Below are 16,102 nucleotides of genomic sequence, written 5' to 3' on the forward strand. Positions count from 1 at the left end.
TTATTCAATCTGTATATTGAGCAAGCAGCGAAGGAAACAAAAGATAAATTTGGAGTAGGTATTAAAATCCTTGGAGAAGAAATAAAACCTTTGAGGATCGCCGATGACATTGTAATTCTGTCAGAGACAACAAAGGCTTGGAAGAGCAATTGAACGGAATGGATAGTGTCTTGAAAGGAGGATACAAGATGAACATCAACAAAAGCAAAACGAGGATAATGGAATGTAGTCGAATTAAGCAGGGTGATGCTGAGGGAATTAGATTCGGAAATGAGACACTTAAAGTAGTAAAGGAGTTTTGCTCTTTGGGAGCAAAATAACTGATGATGGTCGAAGTAGAGAGGATATCAAATGTAGACTGGCAATGGCAAGGAAAGCGTTTCTGAAGAAGAGAAATTTGTTAACATCGAGTATTGATTTAGGTGCCAGGAAGTCGTTTCTGAAAGTATTCGTATGGAGCGTAGCCATGTATGGAAGTGAAACATGGACGATAACTAGTTTGGACAAGAAGAGAATAGAAGCTTTCGAAATGTTGTGCTACAGAAGAATGCTGAAGATTAGATGGGTAGATCATATAACTAATAAGGAGGTATTGAATAGGATTGGGGAGAAGAGAAGTTTGTGGCACAACTTAACTAGAAGAAGGGATCGGTTGGCAGGACATGTTCTGAGGCATCAAGGGATCACCAATTTAGTATTGGAGGGCAGCGTGGAAGGTAAAAATAATAGAGGGAGACCAAGAGATGAATACACCAAGCAGATTCAGAAGGATGTAGGTTGCAGTAGGTACTGGGAGATGAAGAAGCTTGCACAGGATAGAGTAGCATGGAGAGCTGCATCAAACCAGTCTCAGGACTGAAGTCCACAACAGCAACAGCGAAAACTAACTCAGCGAAGTTGGTACAGGCCAGACGAATTATCTTAGGTTATTAAAAACAAAAATAACATGCCTCGACAGACTGCAAACTTAGTTATTTCCTATTATTTTGCAGCAAAGTAAGACAAAGGGATTGAAATCAATCGCCCGAAATACCGACAGTAGTAACACAGAGCTTGTATAGTAACATACATGGAAAATTTTGGTTATTAACCAACGAAAGCAACTTAAGATCGATTACGACGTAACAACCAAGTCTAAGAAACATCAAAATATCATAAACCGAAATACATCGAACATTTTCTACACTGCAGTACAGACGGCAGTTTCATAACAAAGTTCTGTTGCCGCAATACGCGTGCTTCGTTGCATCAGAAATGGAGATAACACACAGCAAAGGTAGGGCAGTTACTCGAAGCAAGTAGTAATTTCTGTTATCTGTATGGAGTCTCGTCGTGTGGCACTTATCCCTGGCAACGTTGCGTCTTACAGCGTGACCAGAGCACACAGGTGTTGTGTGTATTTCATGTTCATAATGAGATACTATGAAAGCTATATCGTCGCCATTCTTCATGAAAGAAAAATTTGCATGATGTTCTGTAGTAGCAATTCTACACACTGACGACTGAATGTTTAAATTACCGGAATTTGCTGCTCCACGAACTAAATAAACCTCCGTTGCTCTTAACTCTCTTTCCGTCTACATCTGCAAATCACGTTCAAAATGCCTGGCAGAGGGTTCATCGAACCACCTTCACATTTCTCGCGCGGAAAGAATGAACACCTATATCTTTCCGTACAAGCTCTGATTTCTCTTATTTTATCGTGGTGATCGTTCCTCCTGATGTGCGTCGGTGTCAACAAAATATTTTCCCATTCGGAGGAAAAAGTTGGTGATTGGAATTTCATGAGAATATTCCGTCGCATCGAAAAACTCCTGATTTCCAGCCCAAATCCCGTATCATTTCTGTGACTCTCTCTCCCATATTTCTCGATAGTACAAAACGTGCTGCCTTTCTCTGAACTTTTTCAATGTACTCCGTCAGTCCGATCTGGTAAGGATCCCACACCGCGCAGCAGTCTTCTAAAAGAGGACGGACAAGCGTAGTGTAGGCAGTCTCCTTAGTAGGTCTGTTACATTTTCCTGTCATCTGTCCTGCCAGTAAAACGCAGTCTTTGGTTAGCCTTCGCCACAACATGTTCTTTGTGTTCCTTCCAATTTAAGTTTTTCGTAATTGTAATACCTAGGTATTTAGCTGAATTTACGGCTTTTAGATTAGACTGATTTATCGTGTAAGCGAAGTTTGACGAGTTCCTTTTAGCACTCATGTGGATGACCTCACACTTTTCATTATTTAGGGTCAACTGCCACTTTTCACACCATTCAGATATCTTTTCTAAATCGTTTTGCAGTTTGTTTTGATCTTCTGATGGCTTTATTTGTCGATAAACGACGGCATCATCTGCAAGCAGCCGAAGACGGCGGCTCAGATGGTCTCAAAAATCGTTTATATAGATAAGGAACAGCAAAGGGCCTATAACACTACCTTGGGGAACGGCAGAAATCACTTCTGTTTTACTAGATGACTTTCCGTCAATTACCACTTCTCCGACCATCCTGATTTAGGTTTTCCGTGATTTCCCTAAATCGCTTCAGGCAAATGCAGGCATGGTTCCTTTGAAAGGGCACGGTCGATTTCCTTCCCCATCCTTCCCTCACCCGAGCTTGCGCTCCGTCTCTAATGCCCTCGTTGTCGACGGGACGTTAAACAATACTCTCCTCCAATTACCACGAATTGTGACTTCTCTGACAGGAAATCTGTACGTTACCCTGAGCTCCAAGTCATGTCCCGTGTCTCTTCGTATTTATTACAACTATGTGCTTTTAACCACAACAACCCTGTAACTTTTTTCATATGTAACTACAAAATTATTACTATTGGTATTTGCAGTGTCTGTGTTTAACTATCTAGACTTGGTACGCAATCCTTCATTCATGCATGTCTGAAGGAACAGACACTGCTACGGTCGACATCTTAATGAAATGGAAGAAACGTATTCGGAATTGTGAAAATGATTATTGCCACACAATTTATGAGTGACAAGTGAAAATTGCTTTACTGGGACTGGAACCTGGATTTTCCGCTTTACGCTAGTGGTAGCCTTAACCGCGTCGGCCACCTGAACACGCTTTCAGGGCCGACGCAAATCTCCTGACGTCACTAAATGTCTACGTCTTGCATTCACACAGTTGCCGTTATTCCCGGACAGGGAGATACCTTTTATGATTTTCGCAGCTTGTCTGGGCGTGCAGCTCTATTTGTATTGTCTGTGTTTAACGATGTACTATGTAATAAATTGTGCAGCAGCAGTCTGATCGTATTCGCAACTTCGAATAGATTTCTTCAATTTCGTTAAGATGTCAATCGAAGCAATGTTTGTTACCCCTGACATGCATGCATATCTGAAGAACATTGCGTAGTATAAAATTTCCACCTGACGTTTCGCCTCCATCTGCGGGATACATCTTCTGCGGTCGTCCGGACGACCTCAGAAGATATCTCCCGCAGATGGAGACGAAACGCCAGGTGGAAATATTATACATCGACCACGGCCGCTCAGCCCGGAAGATTCAACTGAAGACAACACCGGCTGAGAAAGCCTACATTGTATGATTGCATAGTACATCGGTAAGCAATAACACTGCGAATAATGCTACATGACTAGACAGGCTGCGATAGTAATAATAAAATGTCTTCGTGGGCGGGAATCACAGCAACTAACTGTGCGAGGGCAGGACGCACTCTCTCAGTAACGCATGGAGATTTCGGTCGGCTCTGGAGGCGTGCTCGGATGCCCGATGCGGCTAAGACGACCGCTCGTGTAGAGCAAGAAATCCGAGTCCCAGTCCACGTCCGACACAAATTTTCATTTGTCGCTAATAAATTGTGAAGCAGTAGTGTAATCACATACACAGTTCTGAACACATTTCTTCCATAGAAAATTATTCTGCTCTATGTGGCTTTAAGTGGCTAAGCCCGTGGCAGATTGCTAATCCCTAGCCGACCGTGTCCACTTTAAGAGAAAGATTTTAGGTAAGGAACGAGAAACCAAAATCTTGACGACAAGGCAGGGAAACGAACACCGTTCTTGCTACTGTGTGGTCAGTGCAATACCTCTCCTCGGCCGACCCACAGTGGCCGAGCAGTTCTAGGCGCTACAGTCTGGAAACGCGCAATCGCTACGGTCACAGGTTCGAATCCTGCCTCGGGCATGGATGTGTGTAACGTCCTTAGGTTAGTTAGGTTTAACTGGTTCTAAGTTGTAGGGGACTGGTGACCTCAGAACGTGAGTCGCATAGTGCCCAGAGCCATTTGAACCTCTCCTTGTTCTGTTACTCCAGTGAGTTAGTGTCCTTCTCTAATGACAATAAAGTCGACAGAACGATCACTTGCTTTGAACTGTCGGCTCGTTCTTTAAAAGAACATTACAGCAAATGTTTGTTTGACATTTACACAATTTCCAATCATCTGGATGATTGTAAATGAATGTACAACGAGTTTTACACTTGGTGTACTAGATGACAGCCGTCTTTAAACGTTAATCAGTGCACAGCAATACCTGCAAACAAGAGAAAGTACTATATTGTTTACGACTGCGAGATACGTGGTTAAGTTCTGACACCCCTAACATTGCTTAAATATCTTGCAGCATTACTATGAAGGTGTGAGGGGCGGTCAAAACGTATCTTGTCGAAGGCTGTACAATCCAGAATCGGTACGCCAATCAGGTGAAACCATTGTGAGCAATGACACAACCATCCCACCGACGCACCAAGTTGAAGATGTCCGTATGGTAAAACACCAGGTCCTGTTGCGTGAAAAAGTCTGTAACTGCCTGCTGTAGAATCTCGTGGGACGAGAGTCGTCGACCCTTCAAGGCCCCTTCTAGCGGACGGAAGGCGAAACAATTACGCGAGGGGGAAGGGGGGAGGAGGCACTATGTATAGTCTCCCACACGAGTTGATGTAACTTCTGCCTTATGACATTTATGATGTGAGGACGTGCATTGTCATGAAGCAGCACCGTTCTTTGTCGCACCACCGTTTGTCGCCTACAAGAATGCGGTCAAGGAATGTGTAGCCTTCAACATTGAAGCACATCAGGTGATTTAGGCAAAACAACCATGATTGAGGCTGGCCTCCCAGATCGACCGTCGCCTTGTGTTGAACCCCAACCGGCACGGAACGTGACTCACCATTACTCAACGGTGGTTTTCGACAGACATGCTATTCCAGACACATTCCTCATTTTACGATGGATGTTACCGGCAAGCCGAGACTAATCAAGAAAAGAAAAACAGCACTTTGGCCCTGTTTGTACGCATTTGGCAATAACGTCACCATAGTTCAAGGTTCCGCATTTACAGCACACACGTCGGAAAGACACGAATGCCACACTAATGCTCTGCCTACATGTCGATGGTTAAATAATGGCATTGGAGCCACACTGGGTTCGTATAAGCTGCAGCAGTGCCCTCAAACGGAAACTTTTTGTTAACTTCTTATACATGAAATGAAGCCAACTCGTTAAACCAACAGCAGGGGTGGTGAATGAAAGTCTTCGATTTGTTGGTAGGATTCTGGGAAACTGCGTTGCGTCCATTGACGACACCATATACAAGGCACCAATGCGACCTGTTCTATAATTATGTTCTTATGTTTAGAGTCCTTATCAAGCCGGATTGACAGCAGATACCAAAGATATCGCAGTAAATCTGAGGCGTATTGCTGGGATCGTGAAATGGTTATATAGCCCATTAGGAAATGTAACGGAAATGGACAGAAAAGGAAAAATGTATTCGTTGTCTTTCCTGCCATTCTAAATTGTCCTTATTTGTCTTCCAAGAAAGACGGTACAAACTGGACAATCAGGAATACTCGTTTCGGCCACAGAGCTACCATCCTAACATTACTTCGTTAATTATAGTTATTTTCACGATTAAATTAAATTACATTTAGTAACTTCTGAATTCAACCTTGAGAACTGTACTATGGCTTTTCTCTTTCTTCTTTTAGCCGTTTAATTAATCAGGAATTACGTTTAGTCTTACACTAGTTTCATGAGAGTCCAACCGTATCATTGTCATGTCTTGGTTTCCACCCTGCGTTTGATCGTAGTTGGTTCCAGCAAGCCTCGCCCTCTCTACAGCACCGTACCAAATACCGTATGACAGCTGGCGCCATCTTTACCGCTCCTCCGGAACATTGGCTCTTACATCCACTGTGGGATCCTCTGAATAACCTACCTAGATCACCTTAGTGAAATCGGTAATGCTGTGAATGTAGCTTACATTGCCCTGTTATTTCGCGATTCGCCTAAGAATAAATTAGGTGAGGAAGGATGACATCAGCTAATATTATGTTGTGTTATGTTGCAGTGGATGACTATTGGCTGGTAAAATTTGTGTTTGCCTGATAATAATTCCAAAATAGTATCAGGGAGTCCGTGCTCATAGATGAAGAATTTTGGACATTACACGTAAACGTCGTTCTTTTTTTCGGAGTTTTTAACTATAGCAGCTATGATCGTAGTTTACTAGTACGTCCATATTTCATCTGAAGTGAACTCATTTAAGTAGATGCCGCAACTGTGCAACTGAAAAGGACTCGTCCAGTTCCGTTTCCCATCCTTCCCCAGTCTCAACTTGTCATTAACGTCCTAACCTCCATAACTTCGAAGAGAGCAATAAACTTCTTTTATATAAACATTGGTGACCCTATGAGGTGGTGCATCGGGGTCGTATTAGGGAGGGCAAAACTTTGATCTGGTCATATAGATTTAAGTTTTCCATATCATATGGGAAGCATTTGGTTTACTGACAAAGCTTATTTTTTACCTGGACGGCTTCGTCAATAAACAGAACTGGCGCATATGGGGAACCGAAAAGCCCCATGTTGCAGTCACATCGTCCCTGCATCCTCAAAAAGTACTGGTCTGGGCCGCCATTTCTTCCAAAGGAATCATTGGCCCATTTTTCAAATCCGAAACGATTACTGCATCACGCTATCTGGACATTCTTCGTGAATTTGTGGCGGTACAAACTGCCTTGGACGACACTGCGAACACCTCGTGATTTATGCAAGATGGTGCCCGGCCACATCGCACTGCCGACGTCTTTAATTTCCTGAATGAATATTTCGATGATCGTGTGATTGCTTTGGGCTATCCGAAACATACAGGAGGTGGCGTGGATTGGCTTCCCTATTCGCCAGACATGAACCCCTGTGACTTCTTTCTGTGGGGACACTTGAAAGACCAGGTGTACCGCCAGAATCCAGAAACAATTGAACAGCTGAAGCAGTACATGTCATCTGCATGTGAAGCCATTCCGCCAGACACGTTGTGAAAGGTTTCGGGTAATTTCATTCAGAGACTACGCCATATTATTGCTACGCATGGTGGATATGTGGAAAATATCATACTATAGAGTTTCCCAGACCGCAGCGCCATCTGTTGTTGACAATTGTAACTACTGTAATTTCGAAAGTTTGTCTGCCTGAAAATGTACTGTTGTCCCAAGCATATTGCAACAAACGGTGTCTTTCTATCGCTGCTCGTTTAGTTTGTATTGCCGTTTCAAATATACCGGTCATTTTTGAAACACCCTGTATCTAAGAGCAGAGAATTGAGAAAGCGCTTAACCGTGTCTGCAGCGAACGTGGGTCCGGCGCTTACGCTGCTCATCATCACAGCGGTGGGTTGCGATCACGTGGCCATCCTTGTGCTGCTGGCCATCAACGGTCTGTGCCTGGGAGCCCAGTACACCAGTAACTCCATCAACCTGCTGGGCATCGCGCCCAACTTCGCGGGCACCATGCTCGGCATCTCCAACACGTTCGCCAACGCCGCCGGTATCCTGGCGCCATACGCCGTCGGCTGGATCACCAGCGGCAACGTAAGTACCCCACCACTGGCTACGAGGCTTCCGAATGCGACCCTGAGACGTGCCCGTTACTGAGAAATAACTCTTATCTGCTGAGATTATTGTGTCTGAGAAGTTAAGAGTTTGTGACAGACAGGGTCTGGAACCCAACTCCCTGCATTTCGTGGACGGTATACTACACATTACCAGCTGTACCATACTTCTCTTTTCTGGGTGCCCCTCCTCTCCTGACGACAGAGGCACTCATCAAAAGTTGGCTTCCACAACAAAAGCTCTAATCTTAAACTAAAATTTTGTCTCTATGTTTGTACTTCTGCAACCAGATAATCAGAGAAATTACATAACAAATCCACAGTTATACCTGACTCTATCACACTACAGCGACGTACTGGCAGCTGGAAAAAGCATGCGCCCTCGAATCAAAAACACCGCATCGTGGGAACTACAATACCCAACGGTTCTCTGTCTGGCTATGGAAGACCTTGGTTTCTGTAGATATGCTACAGTTACACTTTTGAACTGCCGCCTGCTGTTAAAGGGGACTGGTCGAAGCTTGGTCTGGGGCACGATCATTTCGCTTAATAAGATGGAGGTTAGGTAACTTGGGCGACAACATGACACACAGGTGTTATCATGCCTATGCAGTGTTCGTCAGACCTGTACACATTTCTGTGGTGGAGAGGTGGATCTGTTGTCATGCTGAAGGTGCAGGTTACCTGTAGAGTGCTATAGGCAAATAAATTACCTCTTGGTTGCAGTGCACATTTTACTTTATTGACTAGAGAATACTTACTGGGATCTTCAATTTTCATCGGTTAGTGGCGGTGTGTTGAAAAATATTATGTCATGGAAATTCAGTAAATGGAAGATTCAGTTGGGACAAGTGGACATGATTGTGAAGCAGGTTCCTGTAGCAATCGCAAGAGTCACTAGAATATGTATCACGGCGCATTTAATCTTACCTAAATAACCCCTCTGCTCCCGCCCCCCTCCCCCCGGGAGATAATATGCATCCCCCTCCTGAATGGCGCCAATGTTGGCAAACGGGATACTGTCCGCCACAAACTAAGATGACACTCGGCACGGTGGTTGATGGGAGTGACCGTAAAGGCATTTCCCAGTTACCGTCGCTCCGGACAGTAGATAGCCTTGCGTAGTTTTCGACATACTCATATCCTGCCAAATGTACCAACGTGTAGCATGTCTTGTTCGTTCAGGCTTCTTCTCATACTTCTATGACCAACTAATCTCTGTGCACGGTGACTTATGGTGGCGCACAAATACACGTCCGGTTGCGGATGATATGGCCGATCTCTGATTGTTGTTATCCAGCACTGAACTGGCGTAGAATTGCTGCTCTATTTTCTGCTGCGATCTACAATAGTCGATCACGACACCTGTCATCATTACGTTGTGGTTCGTGTAAGTCGATTCTGGCGGTTGTAATTTCACTCGAATCGAGCCACTCATAGTACACCCTTGAGATAGTGGCATATGAAGCACCCAGTGCTGCCACACTTCGAAACTGGAGTTTCCCTGTATCGGTCAACCATGACATGAACACAGTCAGAAGACTTGTAAGGAAATACGTGATGAAGTATTCAGTAGAACGACACATCCCACCCGAACACAAACTTTGGCCATTCCAAAGTTCGTCATTATTTCTGTCACCAACTAACAACAAGCAATATTGTATGAAAATGACTTTTCCTGAAAATATTCCCTGTCATATCTCAAACTGGGATTCAGCAGATTAACGTGAATAATTAATAATCACAAAAATTAAGTTATCGCCTTTAAAAAGAGAATTCAGCATAGCATAATATGACCAACATTTTATTTAGAGTTGCTCGGAACGAAAAGGATACAAATGTAAATTTACTACTTACAGTACGTGTTGACTGGCGCCATTCACTGTGTTACTGATGACTATTCCATATCTGTAAATATATGACTTTGCTGGGTAATTTCAGATATAAAGTTGTGTAAAAAATTGATTTAATATAGTACACTTATAGTTTTAATTCAGTCACACTGTCCTCAAACCTTTTGCAGTAGTAGCAAAAAAAAAAAAATCTCATAAGGATAGCTGCTTAACAAATTCCATTTTATTATTATGTTGTCGTCCATACGTCCATACATGCAATTATGGTACACAGATCTCCAAAGTTAAATAGATTTTCGATCTACAGTCTTCATAAAACTTAAACAAAATGTCACACTTTATGCAAATTCATGCAAAGTAACAAATCGAAATTATTATTCATGCAGTTTCTCTTTTCGTCATTTCGGTCCACTCCATTAGACTGACCCTTCCTCTCCTCTCGATAGACGCGATACAAAACTTTTTTTGATGTGTGTATTTTCGAAGGAGAAAGTCAAATAATGTGCATTGAAAAAATGACCTCTCGTCATTCTGAAGAGGATAAGTCATTGTATAAACTCTCATAATTCCTTAGGGTGGCTCATAGTTTCACAATAGCAGGTTAGTCTATGTCTCTGGAAACATACTCACCGTATGTGGTGTAGCTAATGGTGTACTTTGTTTTTCTGCCACAGCAAACGAGAACTGCGTGGAACACGGTGTTCTACGTGTCGGCAGGCATCGGAGTGGCGACGTACCTCATCTGGCTGGTTCTGGGCACGGACAAGGTGCAGCCCTGGAACGATCCTCCCCCAGGTGAGGGCTGACAACAGTCTCTGGCACTCGCTACTCGAATTTTTACAGTTTTGGGGCACATTGATACAGTTTTGGAGGCAAGCTGACACAGTTTATTAATTGCCACTCTCAATCAAAGCAAATCAATATTCAAACAATTTGAGTAGCTTACTTTCAACACTGCTATCTACATCTCATGGTGGTGTTTCAGGCAGATCCATTAAGGGGTAAAGAGCTTGGAACGTAAGGTAGTACTGAAATTTGAGACTGATACTAGATACTTGAATATTTTAACTATTGATAATTTGGTTCTGTTATGGTAGACATCACCATCGACTAGGCTGGGTCTAGTGGTGTCTAAATTGCATGGCACACGTTTTGTTATAGCTCTGCTGATACACAAATATCAATTTATAATGCTTCTCTCCACTGCTTCGAGGTCTCAAGAACTTATTATTTATCTTTGATACTAAAAAAGAAATTCATGAGGCCTTGGAGCAGTGGAGAGAAGCGTAAGAGAGTACTGGAACATGTATCAACACAACAATGTCAGAATCCATGCTGTGCAGATTATAAAGGTAGCTCGTATTTCTTTCCATTTATGACAGTTGGGTAGCATTGCAGAATCTTGACTACCTCACTTTCAACTAAAAAGGAGAGGTTGAATCTTGCAGTGCACTAGTTTTGGCGAGCTTTGGGGTACACGTTTTGGGGTGAGGGAGCACGGTAGAAGGCAGTAACTCTTGTAAAAGGATTTGGGTCGCTGTGTTTTCGATTTAGTGAATTCAAAGTCAAAGGACAAGAAGCAGGACGCTTTCAGTACGTGAAATCTTTCTAACACTCCCAAATAAGGAAATTTTATTGTATACAGCCTAATAAAAACGAAGAATTACTGATTTTATTTCATTATAGATATTCTTGAGAACGAAATACCTAGCTAACCAGTGTGTTGAACAAGGAAACAGTACTTTCAGTCTTAAATAACAGGCGTAGATCAGATTAGCTGGTTCGAATATAAGTTCAAATAGTAAGGCGTAAGCTTAATTTCTACATCTACATGACTACTCTGCAATTCACATTTAAGTGCTTGGCAGAGGGTTCATCGAACCACAATCATACTATCTCTCTACTATTCCACTCCCGAACAGCGAGCGGGAAAAACGAACACCTAAACCTTTCTGTTCGAGCTCTGATTTCTCTTATTTTATTTTGATGATCATTCCTACCTATGTAGGTTGGGCTCAACAAAATATTTTCGCATTCGGAAGAGAAAGTTGGTGACTGAAATTTCGTAAAAAGGTCTCGCCGCGACAAAAAACGTCTATGCTGTAATGACTTCCATCCCAACTCGTGTATCATATCTGCCATACTCTCTCCCCTATAACGCGATAATACAAAACGAGCTGCCCTTTTTTGCACCCTTTCGATGTCCTCCGTCAATCCCACCTGGTAAGGATCCCACACCGCGCAGCAATATTCTAACAGAGGACGAACGAGCGTAGTCTAAGCTGTCTCTTTAGTGGACTTGTTGCATCTTCTAAGTGTCCTGCCAATGAAACGCAACCTTTGGCTCGCCTTCCCGACAATATTATCTATGTGGTCCTTCCAACTGAAGTTGTTCGTAATTTTAACACCCAGGTACTTAGTTGAATTGACAGCCTTGAGAATTGTACTATTTATCGAGAAATCGAATTCCAACGGATTTCTTTTGGAACTCATGTGGAACATCTCACACTTTTCGTTATTTAGCGTCAACTGCCACCTGACACACCATACAGCAATCTTTTCTAAATCGCTTTGCAGCTGATACTGGTCTTCGGATGACCTTACTAGACGGTAAATTACAGCATCATCTGCGAACAGTCTAAGAGAACTGCTCAGATTGTCACCCAGGTCATTTATATAGATCAGGAACAGTAGAGGTCCCAGGACGCTTCCCTGGGGAACACCTGATATCACTTCAGTTTTACTCGATGATTTGCCGTCTATTACTACGAACTGCGACCTTCCTGACAGGAAATCACGAATCCAGTCGCACAACTGAGACGATACCCCATAGCTCCGCAACTTGATTAGAAGTCGCTTGTGAGGAACGGTGTCAAAAGCTTTCCGGAAATCTAGAAATACGGAATCAACTTGAGATCCCCTGTCGATAGCGGCCATTACTTCGTGCGAATAAAGAGCTAGCTGCGTTCCACAAGAGCGATGTTTTCTGAAGCCATGCTGATTACGTGTCAATAGATCGTTCCCTTCGAGGTGATTCATAATGTTTGAATACAGTATATGCTCCAAAACCCTACTGCAAACCGACGTCAATGATATAGGTCTGTAGTTAAATGGATTACTCCTACTACCCTTCTTGGACACTGGTGCGACCTGCGCAATTTTCCAATCTGTAGGTACAGATCTATCGGTGAGCGAGCGGTTGTATATGAGTGCTAAGTAGGGAGCTATAATATCAGCGTAATCTGAAAGGAACCTAATCGGTATACAATCTGGACCTGAAGACCTGCCCGTATCAAGCGATTTGAGTTGCTTCGCAACCCCTAAGGTATCTACTTCTAAGAAACTCATGCTAGCAGATGTTCGTGTTTCAAATTCTGGAATATTCCATTCGTCCTCCCTGGTGAAGGAATTTCGGAAAACTGCGTTCAATAACTCCGCTTTAGCGGCACAGTCGTCGATAACAGTACCATCGGCACTGCGCAGCGAAGGTATTGACTGCGTCTTGCCGCTTGTGTACTTTACATACGACCAGAATTTCTTCGGATTTTCTACCAAATTTCGAGACAATGTTTCGTTGTGGAACCTATTAAAGGCATCTCGCATCGAAGTACGTGCCAAATTTCGCGCGTCTGTAAATTTTAGCCCATCTTCGGGATTTCGCGTTCTTCTGAACTTCGCATGCTTTTTCCGTTGCCTCTGCAACAGCGTTCGGACCTTTTTTGTGTACCACGGGGGATCCGTTCCATCTCTTACCAATTTATGAGGTATGAATATCTCAATTGCTGTTGCTACTATATCTTTGAATTTGAGCCACATCTCGTCTACATTCGCATAGTCAGTTCGGAAGGAATGGAAGTTGTCTTTTAGGAAGGCTTCCAGTGGCACTTTATCCGCTTTTTAAATAAAATTATTTTGCGTTTGTTTCTGATGGATTTGGAAGAAATGGTATTGAGCCTAGCTACAATGACCTTGTGATCACTAATCCCTGTATCAGTCATGATGCTCTCTATCAGATCTGGATTGTTTGTGGGTAAGAGGTCAAGTGTGTTTTCGCAACCATTTACAATTCGCGTGGGTTTGTGGACTAACTGCTCGAAATAATTTTCGGAGAAAGCGTTTAGGACAATCTCGGAAGACGTTTTCTGCCTACCACCGGTTTTGAACAAGTATTTTTGCCAACATACCGAGGGTAGGTTGAAGTCCCCACCAACTATAACCGTATGAGTGGGGTATTTATTTGTTACGAGACTCAAACTTTCTCTGAACTGTTCCGCAATTTCAGTTAAAAATGTGTGCCTGTAGTATATTTATGTTGGCTCTGACCTACAGTTCAAGTTTCCACCATTAGTCAACACTGTTGTCGCAGCAGTGAAGACACTGTTAATGCTGAGTAACTCATAAATCCAAGGTGGTAGCAGGCCATGCTTCCTGATGTGTCATGTGACAAGGCCCGCCCCTTTATCAACGACCTGATCATTATAATGCAAGAGCCCACATATTTCTCCCACCCTCCACCCCTTCCTCCCTCCACCACCTTTTCTCTGCTTCTCGCCACTCATCCACTCAGATCCCAGTACCTTGAAGTTCATTACAGTGAAATAGCCAACCACACTGTAGCCCCAGATCAGCAATCTGACTGTGCTCAAATGTATCCCAAGGATTTGAAATTTTGCACCATGTTAGAAAGCATTTATACAAAAACTTATGCAAAGCCCGTATCTTGCAATATTTACACATCTGAAATATGTTGTGAACTCTCAAATGAAGCATCCCTAAGCGATTTTCATCCCTAAAATCCAACGTTATGAAACACATGTGAATGAACAAATACACTACAGGTAATTTATAGGCCTGCACTTGGTGTAAGACACAATGGAGCTTCAAATTAAATATTTCGAATCACAATTGTTCTCTGATGCTTTTCAACTGTTACAGTGGTAGATGTTTGTCTAAAATATGTAAAGGGTGCTACCATTCAATTGAGGATACGTTACTGTGGTTTACAGACCGAACCGACAACATATATCATTTTTACAAATTTTTCTGTAACGGTTCGTCTTAGGAAGTACGACTTTAGGTGGGTCAAAAATAATGCATCACGTTCTGCTCGAGAAAATAAAACTGATTTTATTAACAACTGAATACAGCGTTTTAATTGCATTTGAACTAGATGTACTAGATATTATGTCCCGACTGAACATCCAAGGAATGCTGTACTATTTACTACAGTGCCAAGTCTCTCTAAAATGTTTAGAGACTATATTTTCTATAATAAACTACTAAAAAACGCCAAAAACTAGTTAAAATTATTTATCTTAATAATTAATGTTTTAGAGTAGAAATAGACACACAAACACACACTCATTTATTGTTCTCTAATTGTGGCTGTTAATTCGACTTTTGTATCAAACTAAAATTATTTCTCGAAATATGGAATACATAGAGCACAATAAACATGTGGCACTATTGTTGAAATTTAATTGTTCTATAAGATTAAACAATATTCATTGCTTACATATGGCACTATTGATAAAACTTATAGCTTAAGTAGCACTTGTTGATGGCCGAAATCGGAGTATCACACCACCATTTGCAAGCGCAGTGATTCTTTAAATTAAGTATTTTCACATCTGAATTGTTTTTATTACTTATTAAAATACTTGTGACTCACTTACTGGCACTACTGAAACAAATTAGGTAAGTAGCAGTACCAACATACCCGAATACTTACCAGCTTGTCCTCAAAACAGTAACAACTTGTCCTGGAAGCTGTATAGTTTGGACCACAACTGTATCAATTTACCCTGAAACTCTAACAACTTTCTCCCTGCAAGTGTATTGACTTGCTCTCCCCAAACTATAGCAACTTGCCCTCCAAACTGGAACAACTTGCCCACTAAACTGTAACAACTTGCCCTCACAACTGTGACAACTTGCCTTGAAACTATAAGAATTTGATCTAAAATTGTAACGTTCTGCTGTCATTACCTCTAACCTCCACATATATTGTTGGGGAAGGGCAATGATGTTCAGTTCTATGGCCAGTTGTCAAAGTTTCAGGGAAAAGTTTTACAGTTTTGGGGCACATTGATACAGTTTTGGAGGCAAGCTGACACAGTTTCAAGGACCAAGTTGATACAGTTTTGGCACAAATTGATACAGTATTGGAGTAATCTGATGCACTTTCGCTACAAGTAATACAGTTTTCTGTGGAAAATGGGTACAGTTTTGGGGAAAAGCTATTACAGTTTTGAGGGCAAGTTGTTTCTGCTTTGGGGGAAGTTATTGCAGTTGCAGAGACTAGTTTGTACAGTTTCAGAGCAACTTGTTATAGTTTCAGGGCGGGTTGATACTGTTTTATGGACAAGTTGATAATGTTTCAGAACGAGCTAATA

The 16,102-nt window shown here is 42.4% G+C and overlaps 1 protein-coding gene across 3 annotated transcripts in view; it reads left to right on the plus strand.

Annotated features, from left to right (window-relative positions):
* Positions 1–16,102, plus strand: part of LOC126354240 (sialin-like) — a 516,792-nt gene that overhangs the window by 75,840 nt on the left and 424,850 nt on the right. For 2 of the 3 annotated variants that reach the window (XM_050003739.1, XM_050003738.1), the window contains 2 exons: positions 7,593–7,834; positions 10,382–10,502. The exons of the other annotated variant lie outside the window; for it this stretch is intronic. In XM_050003739.1, coding sequence (XP_049859696.1) covers positions 7,593–7,834; positions 10,382–10,502 — 363 coding nt within the window. The remainder of the gene's footprint in view (positions 1–7,592; positions 7,835–10,381; positions 10,503–16,102) is intronic. 3 annotated transcript variants of the gene reach the window in all.

Source organism: Schistocerca gregaria, chromosome 3, assembly GCF_023897955.1.
Source record: "Schistocerca gregaria isolate iqSchGreg1 chromosome 3, iqSchGreg1.2, whole genome shotgun sequence".
In the NCBI taxonomy this organism is placed as follows: domain Eukaryota; kingdom Metazoa; phylum Arthropoda; class Insecta; order Orthoptera; family Acrididae; genus Schistocerca; species Schistocerca gregaria.